Here is a 12258-nt window from a genome sequence, read left to right on the forward strand (position 1 = left end):
CCCATGTTAATCAGTGGCGGTGAGCGTTGGATAACGCATTCAGGCGTCGAAAAATGGCCCATAGGGTTGCATTGTAAAGCGTTGGGTATGCCATTCGTTGTAAAGTGAAACGTTGGATAACGAGGACCACCTGTATATGTAAAAAAATAAGTAATTGAAATACAATCTTTTTAAAAGGATGAGAAGATGGAAACAAGAACAATGAAAGCGCTAAATGCTGCCGTAGTAAAACTAGCCACCACTCCAATGCCATCAACCACACACCCTCTCCTCGGGAGTCCTACCCATTTCTCTGGAACACAAAGCCAAGGGTTCTCATTTTATGGGCAGCATGATGCCAAATATTTAACGTTTGGTGGCCCAGAGAGGGAAACAAAGGAGATGTCAAATGGCCCGACCACGTAGGAGGTCTACGTCAGTGCAGTGGTGTGGAGTAGATGACTGAAAACACTGTATTGATACAGGTCCTTCTATCTTTATTCCAATACTAGCTTTTGTGCCCGGGGAGCTGCTGGCACATCTCCCCGCCCCCCTGCTGGTACATCTCCCCCCGCTAGCTGGCACATCTCTCCCTCCCCACTGGCACATCTCCCCCTCCCCGCTGGCACATCTCCCCCTCACTTCTCACATCACACACACAGCCCCGATCCAGCCAAGGACACGCCCCCTCCCTTAGTAGCTACGGCTCCCCGCTCCTGCTCTAACATTTTTGCAGGACACCCGATGGAAACTTAGAATGTCCATAATTTGGGAAGTGAGTCATATTGGAAGCTCAAAATAGTTGCGTTGACCTACAAATCCGCAGCACAATGTCCAGTAAAAGTTTTGTTGTGCTACGTCGTACCATTTGTGAGATTTCGATGCTTCGGACATACAAACAAACGGAATAACAAACTTAGAAATATAGTATAGATAAGTGCGCCTACAACCCTACAAGAGTTCATAATCTCTAGTCTTTTATTGACGCATTCTTTTAAAGGCTTTTTGAACTGTGCCAGTCTTTTGAGGGTTTGGGGGGGGCGGCCGTGGGATACTTACCAGGTTTTTTCTGCAACTTGTTGGTGCTATTTGTATTTTAAAATTACAATCTGTGTTCCAGCAAAAATTGGGCCATTAACCGAAAATGATAGATATGTAAATGTGCCTGTTTTAATACTGTGTGCATGATTCCAAATTTTATAGCGTCTTGTTAATAGCATCAATATTCTTCTTGTGCACTAAAATAGTCTTACTTCCGGAAGCTAAAATCATTTAAATGTTGTGACTATTTATTTGGTCAGTAATAATTTTTTACACTAAGACATAATAAGATGGGTCAAGACTGGATAATTGCTATGCTCATACTTGTAAGACTGATATCATAATTATCATACTCTTAAAACTTTTTTTAATTATTATTTTTGTGCATTCAGATCATTTGGCCCTGGAAAAGGATGCAGTCTTTGGTTTAGAATCTCTTCTTGTTCTTTGTAGCCAAGATGACAGTGCAGGAGCTCAACTCACATTAAAGGTATGTTTCTTACCAACATTAGCTATCTGAGACAGTCATTTCATCAGTCCATGGGCTGTGAGAGTATATATGAACAACCTTGTAAAGAGGTAATGTTGCCTTAAGGCTACCTACTTACAAGTATGTGGCATTGAATCACATATGGTAAAAATAATATACTGTTGGACAATTGACTGAAATAAAGGTGAGTCTGGTGTAAATTTCCAGCGGAGTATATTTTCTACGGAATATGATTTGGTGATGTAGTTTCTTCCAGAAAGATGTCCGAACTTGTGACCAAACACACCCATTGGTACTGAACAATATTGAACGACTGTTAATGAGGGGGGCGCGTACGCTGCGGCTCCCAAGAAGGGGGCTGCAGCTCAAAAAGTTTGCGCACAGCTGCTCTATCCTACAGTATTTAAAATGGAGTAACTTAATTATACCTCATTTTGGCAGCGGTTTATTTTTTTTTTTGCCACCCTATGTTTGCAATAGGTCCACACAGCAGCACTGCATTAGGGAAACGCAACAAGAAGACAAAAGTGGTTCAGACCATTGTTTTGAAACCTCCTTGAATCTAAAAGGTGGTTTAAGACATCCTATAACTTTGACTTTTTGATTTTATTTTATAGATTGCCTTATCCTGCATGGTTAAGCTGGCAAAATGTCGTCCGTATCTGAGCCAGTCAGTGGTGGAGTCCCTTCTGACACAGCTTCACAGTGCTCAGGACTCTGCCAGGATATATATGTGCCATTGTTTAGCATCGGTTGCCATGCAGCTTCCGGTCCTGGGAGATGGAATGCTGGGGGACCTCGTGGAGCTCTACAAAGTCATTGGGCGATCAGCCACAGACAAGCAGCAGGAGCTTCTGGTAAGTACCTTGGCAGAAAGTACTTTCCTGTTATGACAGCCACTGTTGCCTGTAGGCATTTTCAAATACAAATTGCCCCCTCTTTTTATGATAGTTTCCACATTTTCTTATTAATCAAGATAAATATAAACTAAAATTTAACACAAATGTCTACATAAGAGAGAACGTATTTTAAAATTCTTGACAATGAAAACTTAGGATAACATAATTAATGGACCACTCTAAATGATACATAATTAAATAAGATGAATGATGAAAATCAAGTTTAGGTTGTACTTCTAGCAGGCTGCATCTCTTAAATACCTCCAATAATACCGTACTTTTGAAGTGAAACTTCTTTGGTGGCACCTACTGAATTTTGATGGTTAAAATCGCCTTCATGGGGACGAAAATCCATCACGAAAGCGATGTAATGGGCTGGTGTTGGTTGCGTATGTGCAGACGCGGCTGTCGCGTGTACATGCACAGAAATGGCAGTAAACGGAAGTGATGTAATGCGCATGCGCAGTGGGGGGGACACACACCAACCCCTTGGACACAAACAAACGGAACTCTGTTATTAGAGGAATTCCCAGTGAGTATAAATATAGAAGTTCAAATAGCAAAAATCTTAATCTATCATTTATCATAACAAAAAACAGAAGTGGAAGAGATGCAAGATCTGTAAACATATAACACATGAATTGTATATAGATTAATATAATATATAGTAACTGTAATAATTTTTAATAAAAAAAAAGAGGGGTTTGTGTGCCAAGCGTTGTTCTAAGTCAAACTTCTTTACGTTTTGTCACTGAAATTGTGTTTTAATTTTTATGACTTACATTGAATTAAAGACACTTGAGAGTAACAGCATTTAGATACTTTACAATCATATATATATACATATACATATATATATATATACACATACACATACACATCCATCCATCTTAGGTTACGCTTATAGTACTTGCGACTGCGATGTTGCGCAGCACCGTAGCAAGTACATGTAGTCCGTCGCTGGTGCCCATAGTGGGCGTGACGGAGCGATCACTGGTAGTCAAAGGATTTTGAGCGGCACATGAGCGGTTCAGCCAATGAGGGCGAATCGCTCATGACTACGCCTCCGCCACGCCCCCCGGCCGCCCTCTGGACTCCTGCACCAGAGTGCAGGAATCGCTGTTGCGTCGCCGTAGCTCTTGGTATCAGCATAGCTTTACTTATCATAAGTCAATTATATCATGTATTCCAAGTGATGGTATGCAAAGTTCGACACAAAAATAAATAAAATAAAATATACTCATCTCTTTCATTGACTTAAAACATCACCATCACAAATACAATTTCTGTGACAAAACACAAAAGTCTCACTTACAATGCGCGTGTTTCTTGAAGATCAGTGAACTTGCCTTACTCTTAAGCATAGTCGCCTAGCAATTCTATATTCCTTTCCATGACTCATTTAAATGACTGTCACCCTATCTAGATCTCCACCAGTGGCTTTTTTCCCCGCATCCCAGCTTCAGAGACCTTATTTTATTGTTGAAGACCCAAGTAGTGCCCTGAATTTTTTTAAATATATATCTATCTCTATATATTGTCCCTTTGTTGAGTGGGGAGGGAGTCTAAGTATGTATAATTTGCCCTATTATTGATTGTAGCTCATGGTTGCTAGAAGTGTTTGTGTGCTTGATTTAGACAGATGCGAGTCTTCTGTGTGATGCCATGCAAAGATTGCATTGGTCCACAGATGGCGTTGAATTATATTCCTCCAGCAGTTCACTTCTCTCGTTGCTGCTTTGGTCCTAGATGTAAGGCATTATAGAATGTACACAAAATCCCGGAATCTCATACACGCTCGTTCAAATATACACTTGTAAATCTTTAGGCTACGCTTATAGTGCCGGCGACGTCGGGCTGCAGTCGCTGAAAAAATCAAATTGAGATGACTTGCAGCGATCGCGACCAAGCCGTGGCGCCGTCACGTTGCGCTTACTATAAGCGCACGCGACGGCGGCAATGCATTTGTTTTGACGCGGTGTTGCCGGCACTGTAAGCGCAGCCTTAGGCTATAATTAAATATATTTTTTTTTTGTTACAAGTCACCACCTTTCAGATAAAAGCACTACAAAACGTACTATGTCTGTATAGTGACATTGGAATGCATTTAATGGTTGGCTTTTCCTCTCCAGGTTTCGCTAGCCACTGTTATTTTTGTAGCTAGTCAGAAAGCGCTGTCTTCTGAAGTCAAAACGGTAATTAAACAGCAGCTTGAAAATGTCTCCAATGGCTGGACAGTGTACAGGATAGCCAGGCAAGCATCCAGGATGGTAAGTGCTTTTGTACCATGTTTTTTCTTTCTGCTATGATTTTTGTTTTAAAAATGTACTTTTTACATTTGAAACAAAAATATGAATAACGTTTGCAGCTGGAAGGACTGGGGTTCACAGCTCTGTGGGGTGTTGCAACTCTTGTAGTACCAAACTGGTTTGAAAGTATACATTATACAGGAAGATTATCCACACTACATGCATTCAGTGAACTGTCCATTCTTTGCAATGAGACAGGAGTGTGCTGGGATGTAAATGTACGTTGCATATTATTATGGATGTTGGTCTCCTGCAGGGCTGATGTTTTGTATTAAGAAATATTTTTTTCCTTAGGATAAAGTTGCACATTATAACAATTGGGGTGCTAGTTGTAGGATTTTTTTGGAAGTCTCTGCCTCTTCCTTTAACATCAGCTGAAGTTTTAAATTAGTGGGGTTTTTGTTTTTAATGTACTTATCTTTGCCATTAAAAATAAATTAAATGTTCCCATAAATAATTGAAAGTGCAACAAATCTGTTATAAGGTACGTTATGAAAAGAAGACAAACCATGCATACAATACATCATGTGAGCACTGCATTTTGTTTCAGGCTAAGTCCATGGTGACTCCAGCCGTGCGGAGGCGCGCTGAGGCTGAGGGAAAGCGGGTGCTTTCCCTGGCCGTAGTTCGCTCGCCGTCGGGTGGTGGGCCAGTGACATCACGGAGCTGGTTCGCCCTCATTGGGCGAACTGCTCATGTGACCGGCCCTGCGCTCCCGTGAGCGTTCAAACTAGAAATTTGGTAAGACCTACTCCTCCGCATGCCTGTGGAAGCGTGCGCGAGCCCCTGCTAAAGCCGCTCTCATTGCGGCTGCAGGGGCTCACTGACAAGCGTCAGCGCGCCTCAGCACGGGTCAGCGCCTAAGCGCTGACCCTGGACTCAGTCAGACTGCTGTTTTTGCAGATTTTTTGTTTATGTTCTGAGAGAAGACAGCTTGCTCCAAACTCTTTGCACATTTTTCGCTTCTCTCTATTTGCCCGTTCGTTTTGTAACTAGGGTAAATATCATTTAAAGGGTTTGTAATGAAAGGAACATCTGTAGTTTTTTGCATTTCATTCATTATCAGTTGCAAGTTCAAAGGCAGAAGGCGTGCTGCAATATTTCTGGGGGTGTTATTTATGTATGACCATTGCCTGATCTGGGGTTTCTCCCCAGAGATGATTCGCAGTCCCTTACCTTTGTGGTCCCTCTGGATCCCAAGATATAAATGGTTTCTCCAATGGGCAAAAAAATATGCCTGGTGGACATCATATGTCCTAATTTTATGTATTGGGGGTGGGGGTTGTCTCACACTGGCACAATAACTACAAATATCTCTGATACCAGGGAGTCCCCAGTTCAGGTACTTTTACAAAAATAAGTGGGGTGACTGCTGCTTTTTAGGTGTACGTGTAATGCATGCTCCTGTCACAGGGCAACCATGACATGGGCAGGGAGCTTTACCAGAGCCTGCTGACCCAGGTGGCCTCAGAACACTTCTACTTCTGGCTGAACAGCTTGAAGGAATTCTCTCTCGCAGAGCAGTGTCTGACCGAGCTGCAAGAGGACGATTATAGCTCTGCTCTCTCTTGTATTGCTGACTCGCTGAAGTCCTACCACAAAGGGATTGCCTCGATTACGGTCAGTATAATACAGTACATGTTGTGCACTTCTTAGTTCAGAATAACTCATTACATTTTTGTGATGCAAGATGCTTTGTTTTCATGATCAATAACCCTTTGTCATCCACATCTTAAGGCTACTCTGTTATTTGCATTTCGTTTATAAGATGGACCCGGTCATTTCTGGTTATTTAGCTAAAACCAAAGTATGCTTTGTTGTGTTCAGGTTTCTTCCTGGTTTATATTGAATTTTCAGATGTATGATCCGGTTCTGTTTATTATTAAAACCTTAACTGAATCGTGTTACTGTCTTATAAAATCCTCTCTTGTAAGCACCGAGGAGGATTCATTTAATTGAAAGGCTGGTTACCGTGCCGGGCTGAGAGAGAAGACTTGAGTCGCCCCACCTACGTCTCCCAGGCATAGCGGCATGTGCCCGCTGAGCCGCCTGCAGTTTGTCCCCTGGGTTTGCGGCACCCTGGTTGAGAAACTCTGTTCGTGTTTCATTCTAGTGTGATGCCACGATTTGGACAAGCATGTGTCCTCTCCTTGCACAGCTTCTGCTTGTTTTTCTGATGGGAATTGTTGTGCATGATTCAGGTTAGATTATAACTGGCAGTGGCAAACGGCCTGAAAAGGGGCAGAATCTTTTGCAAGATATTTATTCGTTGGTATGTTTGGTTGCGGCAGGTGTGGCGCAGGTGTAGGGACTGACCGGATCCCCTTCTGCAGTCCCCATTATAACCTCACTGGAAACAGACCTTCCCACACCCGCCCACCAACAGATGATATTAATAACAAATCCAATCAATGGCCTGTACTTATGAGTAGAGGCCCAGACAGTACTTTTACTATGAGGGTGAAGCAAAAACACATTGTTACAAAAATAAATGTAACGTGTTACAGTGCCCTGGAAGTATAATTTAACAATTAGGCTGCGGCCCCGCTGCCGCTGAGCTCGCTGATGCTTGAGAGCAGTGACGTCACCTACTCTCCATGCATGAGTGCAGGCTGTCCTGCAGAATTTTAGAACAGGAGCGGGGGGCGTGGCTATTAAGGGAGGGGGCATGTCATTGGCTAGATCGTGTGTGTGTCATCACAGTACAGTACTGGGTCTTACAGGTAGTAACTTGTTTTTTGGTAAATGCCCCCTGCTTCGCTCACCCTATAATACGGACTTGTTCTTCCTACAATGCCTTAGTGACTCTAGGCAGAGTCTTGGCCATAAAAGACTTTGTAACCGGAGCCTGTGCTCCCACCTCTCTCCGCTCTCCTCCCCCCTTCCACCTCTCTCTGCTCCCCTCCCCCTTTCCACATATATCCTCTCAGTCCCGTCCCCGTCCCCCTTTCCACCTCTCTCCGCTCGGCCTATACTGCCTCTCTTTCCCCATTGGTCAGAGCAGGGTCATGTGACCCTGATCTGCGCTCCAAAATCAAATTCAACTGTCTCCCCAAGCTTGGGAGAGATTACGTGAGCGCGCGCCGCATGAGTGGGGACGTGAGGATTAATATTGCAATAAGTAAACTCGGCAGCTCCGCGTGCTCAGAACAAGCGTGGACTCAGCCTTAGATTCAATTATACAACAGTGAGGAAATAAACAAGCGCAAATAACATCACTTATATATCAAAAACATAAAATTAATATACTGTCCTTCGAGAGTGCAGCTCCCGACATAGGATTCAGACCAAATCCAAGCAGCAATCGGAGAAGAAACAGGTGCGCAAATCTCATCGGGACACGGAAAGAAAGTAGAGACACAAAATAGTGCAATATTGTAAACCCCAACAAATATATTCAATGCTGAAGGCTCTATAAAATTTGCACTCGCGTGTACAACGTGATAGTAAGGCGTTGTGGTTATTAGAAGTTACCAACTTATGTTTCCAGATAGGTACTCCAGATCCATAGAAAAGGAAGGGAAATCCATATACAAAAAAGGAAAAAGCAAAATAGTATAATACTGCTTTTAATATTAAAAACAAAGTATTCCACTTACACAAGTGCCTTTGTTTGTGAGCATTCAGACCACCCTGGGTCATATGGACAGACGGTAGTCTTCACAGAAACACGCGTTGGGTGAATCATTGATTGCAAAGTGGCCCTTGTTGGTGACATCCAGAGTGGAGGACGATTTCATTCAGCCCAGTGCATGCTGTGACGGCCGTGGAGCAGATGCTGTTGCTGTGAATACTACTGTCTGTCCATATGACCCAGGGTGGTCTGAATGCTCGCAAACAAAGGCACTTGTGTAAGTGGAATACTTTGTGTTTTTAATATTAAAAACAGTATTATACTATTTTGCTTTTTCCTTTTTTGTATATGGATTTCCCTTCCTTTTCTATGGATCTGGAGTACCTATCTGGAAACATAAGTTGGTAACTTCTAATAACCACAACGCCTTACTATCACGTTGTACACGCGAGTGCAAATTTTATAGAGCCTTCAGCATTGAATATATTTGTTGGGGTTTACAATATTGCACTATTTTGTGTCTCTACTTTCTTTCCATGTCCTGATGAGATTTGCGCACCTGTTTCTTCTCCGATTAGATTCAATTATAAATGCACCCTAATATGTGACTCTGTGTTAGTTCCACTAGGAGGCGTTGTAGGTCTTCCCTCTAGTAAAGTCTCAACCCTTCCATGGTAAAATCCCAGTGGAGCTGTATTTTTTAATTACTGAGCGTTCAGGTTCCTGGTTTCACCCAGCCAGGGCTTTAACTAATAACATGTTGTTAAAGTTTATGCAGACCCGTCTGGTAAAGCAGTGAGTGTGCCGCCTCCGTTACCGGCACTGTCTCAGGTGTGGTCCACATAATGCAGTAATCTATTATGCGAGTTATTAGTCGTGAGCACCACTTTGCTTCTTCCAGGCAGATCCAGGATCGCGCACAGTCCCCTTTCTCCCCCCTCTCCCCACCCGACTTCTGCGGTGCCCAACTTCTGGCACGTGGGGGCAGGGCCTTCCTGGAAGGCCAGCCGCAGCAAGGGCAGAGAGCTGGACCCAACTTCTAGCACTGGCCAGCCGGGCCCCCTTCAGCAGCTGCGCCTGGGACAATTGTCCCGGCTCTATCTCCCTTTTTTTTTTTTTTTAACATGCTGATTTGAATTCATTTCTTGGTCTCTCCATGACACTGCATCATTGGTTCCCGTTCCTTTTGAGTTCTTATGTATTTTTTCTCTCTCATACTTGGCTAGATGTACAACTAGGGAATAGAGAAAGGTACCCTTAAGTACACCTCTTCAGCCAGCTGACTTGTGTCCTACCTCCACCTGGGAGTAACTTATTAGCCCCCATGGAGATCTTGTAGCCGCTCCCGTGTAGTACTTCAGATCTTCCCAGTGTTGATTGTTTGTTCATTCTTTCAGTTATGTTGCAGAAGATGTCCCAGAGATGATAGACTGACATGCAGGGAAATGGAAGAGGGCTCCTCTTCCTTCCGTTTGTGGATTGTGACACCAGGATCACGTGACTGCTCTAAGTAACGGTCATATGATTGCGGTTTGCCGGAGGCGCTGTGGCACTTTTGGTGCCAGGCCCCTCCGCACTCGAAACGTTAAAGTAGAGATACTGGATAATGATGCTGATTTAGAATTTTCCATTGGCCCCTTGCAGACGCACTTAACAGAACACCTTCCTACGGTCTCTGTATGTGGTTCCTACTTGCCAATTCGATTGTAAGCTCTTCGGGGCAGGGACTCCTGTTCCCTAATGTTACTTTTAAGTGTGAAGCACTTATTCCCATTATGTGTTATATTATTATATCACGTGTATTACTGCGGTGATGCGCTATGTACATAAATGGCGCTATATAGATAAAGATAGATAGATAGAGATAGATAAAGATATATATATATATATATATATATATATATATATATATATATCTTTATCTATCTCTATCACACACACACCAATAAACTGGGCCAAAACCCACTCGCTCCACCCCCTCTCCCCCCCCCCCCCCCCCACGACACTTACCTGCGGCAGGGTCCTGACAGCATCTCAGGCCTTCTGCTGTCTTGTCGCCTTTAAAGTCATGTTTTTATCCTGCAGCACTTTTCAAAATGGCCACACGTTGTCATGGTAACAGGGCGTGGCGTCACAGCGTCCCGTTACCATGGCAATGGTAATCATACGACGACTCTCGGCCATTTTGAATAGTGCTGCAGGAGAAAAACGTGATTTTAAAGATCAAGACGGAGAAGACCGAGACTCTGGGGGACACCGACGCAGGTAAGCAGTCGACAGCGGCCACAATCCAGTCGCCCCGATCGACCGCATTTGTCGAGCCCCATGCATACATGCATTCGGCAACAGCAAGATCTGCAGATTACCATACCTATATAGGACCTTTTTTGCATACCGTGTGTGTGTGTGTGTGTGTGTGTGTGTGTGTGTGTGTGTGTGTGTTCGCTCGCTCGCTCGCTCGCTCTATCATACACACCTTTTTTATTTTAGGTATAGTTTTTTTCTAAAATACCAATTCTTTTTCGTTTTCTGTCCCCTCCAGGCTGCAAGCACACCCATGAACCCTCTGAGCTTTCAGTGTGAGTTTGTAAAGCTCCGGATAGACCTTCTTCAAGCCTTCTCTCAACTCATCTGCACCTGTAACAGTTTGAAGACCAGTCCCCCTCCTGCCATTGCCTCCACAATTGCCATGACATCCGGGAATGACCTGCAGCGTTGTGGCCGCATCTCCACCCAGGTACACGTACAGAGTATAAATGTATTGTAGTTTACGTGCTAATCCTGAGACTGGTCGGCTGTGCTAGCCTCAGCGTTGGCAAGCAAATTCAGTGCTACTGAAGCTGTGAAAATGGACATTTACTACTTTACGTTTATGGATCATCTCTCCACTGTACAAAATAGAAGCGATGTGCTGCACAGTGGCAGTGCAAACTAGATGGTTTTTGACAAAGATTATACTGTAATTTCTCCATGTTTTCTGTGAACAAGTCCATAACCAATCAACGTGTTTGTAATTGCCTTACCTCAAGCCCGTATTTAAGAAAAGTATTTACTACTTCACGTTGGCCAATTTTTCACTAAAGCAGTTGCAATTTCAACTATTTCTAAATTAAAGGGCATGGTATTTGGAGCATGTTTGACGTGATCTGTGGAGCAGAAAGCTGTAAAAATAAATACAAATTAAAAAAGTGTCTGGTGTGTGCTGTGTGTCTGTGCTGTGTGTCTGTGCTGTGTGTCTGTGCTGTGTGTCTGTGCTGTGTGTCTGTGCTGTGTGTCTGTGCTGTGTGTCTGTGCTGTGTGTCTGTGCTGTGTGTCTGTGCTGTGTGTCTGTGCTGTGTGTCTGTGCTGTGTGTCTGTGCTGTGTGTCTGTGCTGTGTGTCTGTGCTGTGTGTCTGTGCTGTGTGTCTGTGCGTGTGTCGTGTCTGTGCTGTGCGTGTGTCTGTGCTGTGCGTGTGTCTGTGCTGTGCGTGTGTCTGTGCTGTGCGTGTGTCTGTGCTGTGCGTGTGTCTGTGCTGTGCGTGTGTCTGCGCTGTGCGTGTGTCTGCGCTGTGCGTGTGTCTGCGCTGTGCGTGTGTCTGCGCTGTGCGTGTGTCTGCGCTGTGCGTGTGTCTGCGCTGTGCGCTGTGCGTGTGTCTGCTGTGCGGTGCGTGTGCGCTGTGCGCTGTGCGTGTGTGCTGTGCTTTTTATGCCCTTTTTGTTCCCGTTGCTATAAAATAACTAAACACATCAGTCCTGTTATGTCTGTGCTTCAGATGAAACTGTCCATGGAAGAGTTCAGAAACCTTGCAAGCCGATATGGGGATCTTTATCAATCCTCTTTTGATGCCGACTCTGCAACTTTGAGAAACCTAGAGCTGTATCCTTCTTCAGTGTGACGTTTTCTGCTCACAGGTTATACGCCGGTCTGTGGGCGGGGTAATGACAATCAATCTTGCTTAGCAGCAATCAGAGCTTAATTAATGCTTC

General features: G+C 44.0%; 1 protein-coding gene across 1 annotated transcript in view; it reads left to right on the top strand.

Moving 5' to 3' along the window:
• Nucleotides 1-12258, top strand: part of INTS7 (integrator complex subunit 7) — a 54099-nt gene that overhangs the window by 25567 nt on the left and 16274 nt on the right. Inside the window, exons 10-15 of the mRNA XM_075595684.1 lie at nt 1413-1510; nt 2128-2367; nt 4542-4679; nt 6132-6338; nt 10835-11029; nt 12045-12148. Of these exons, the coding sequence (XP_075451799.1) occupies nt 1413-1510; nt 2128-2367; nt 4542-4679; nt 6132-6338; nt 10835-11029; nt 12045-12148 (982 nt within the window). The remainder of the gene's footprint in view (nt 1-1412; nt 1511-2127; nt 2368-4541; nt 4680-6131; nt 6339-10834; nt 11030-12044; nt 12149-12258) is intronic.

The sequence above is a fragment of the Ascaphus truei genome, chromosome 4 (assembly GCF_040206685.1).
Source record: "Ascaphus truei isolate aAscTru1 chromosome 4, aAscTru1.hap1, whole genome shotgun sequence".
Classification (NCBI taxonomy): domain Eukaryota; kingdom Metazoa; phylum Chordata; class Amphibia; order Anura; family Ascaphidae; genus Ascaphus; species Ascaphus truei.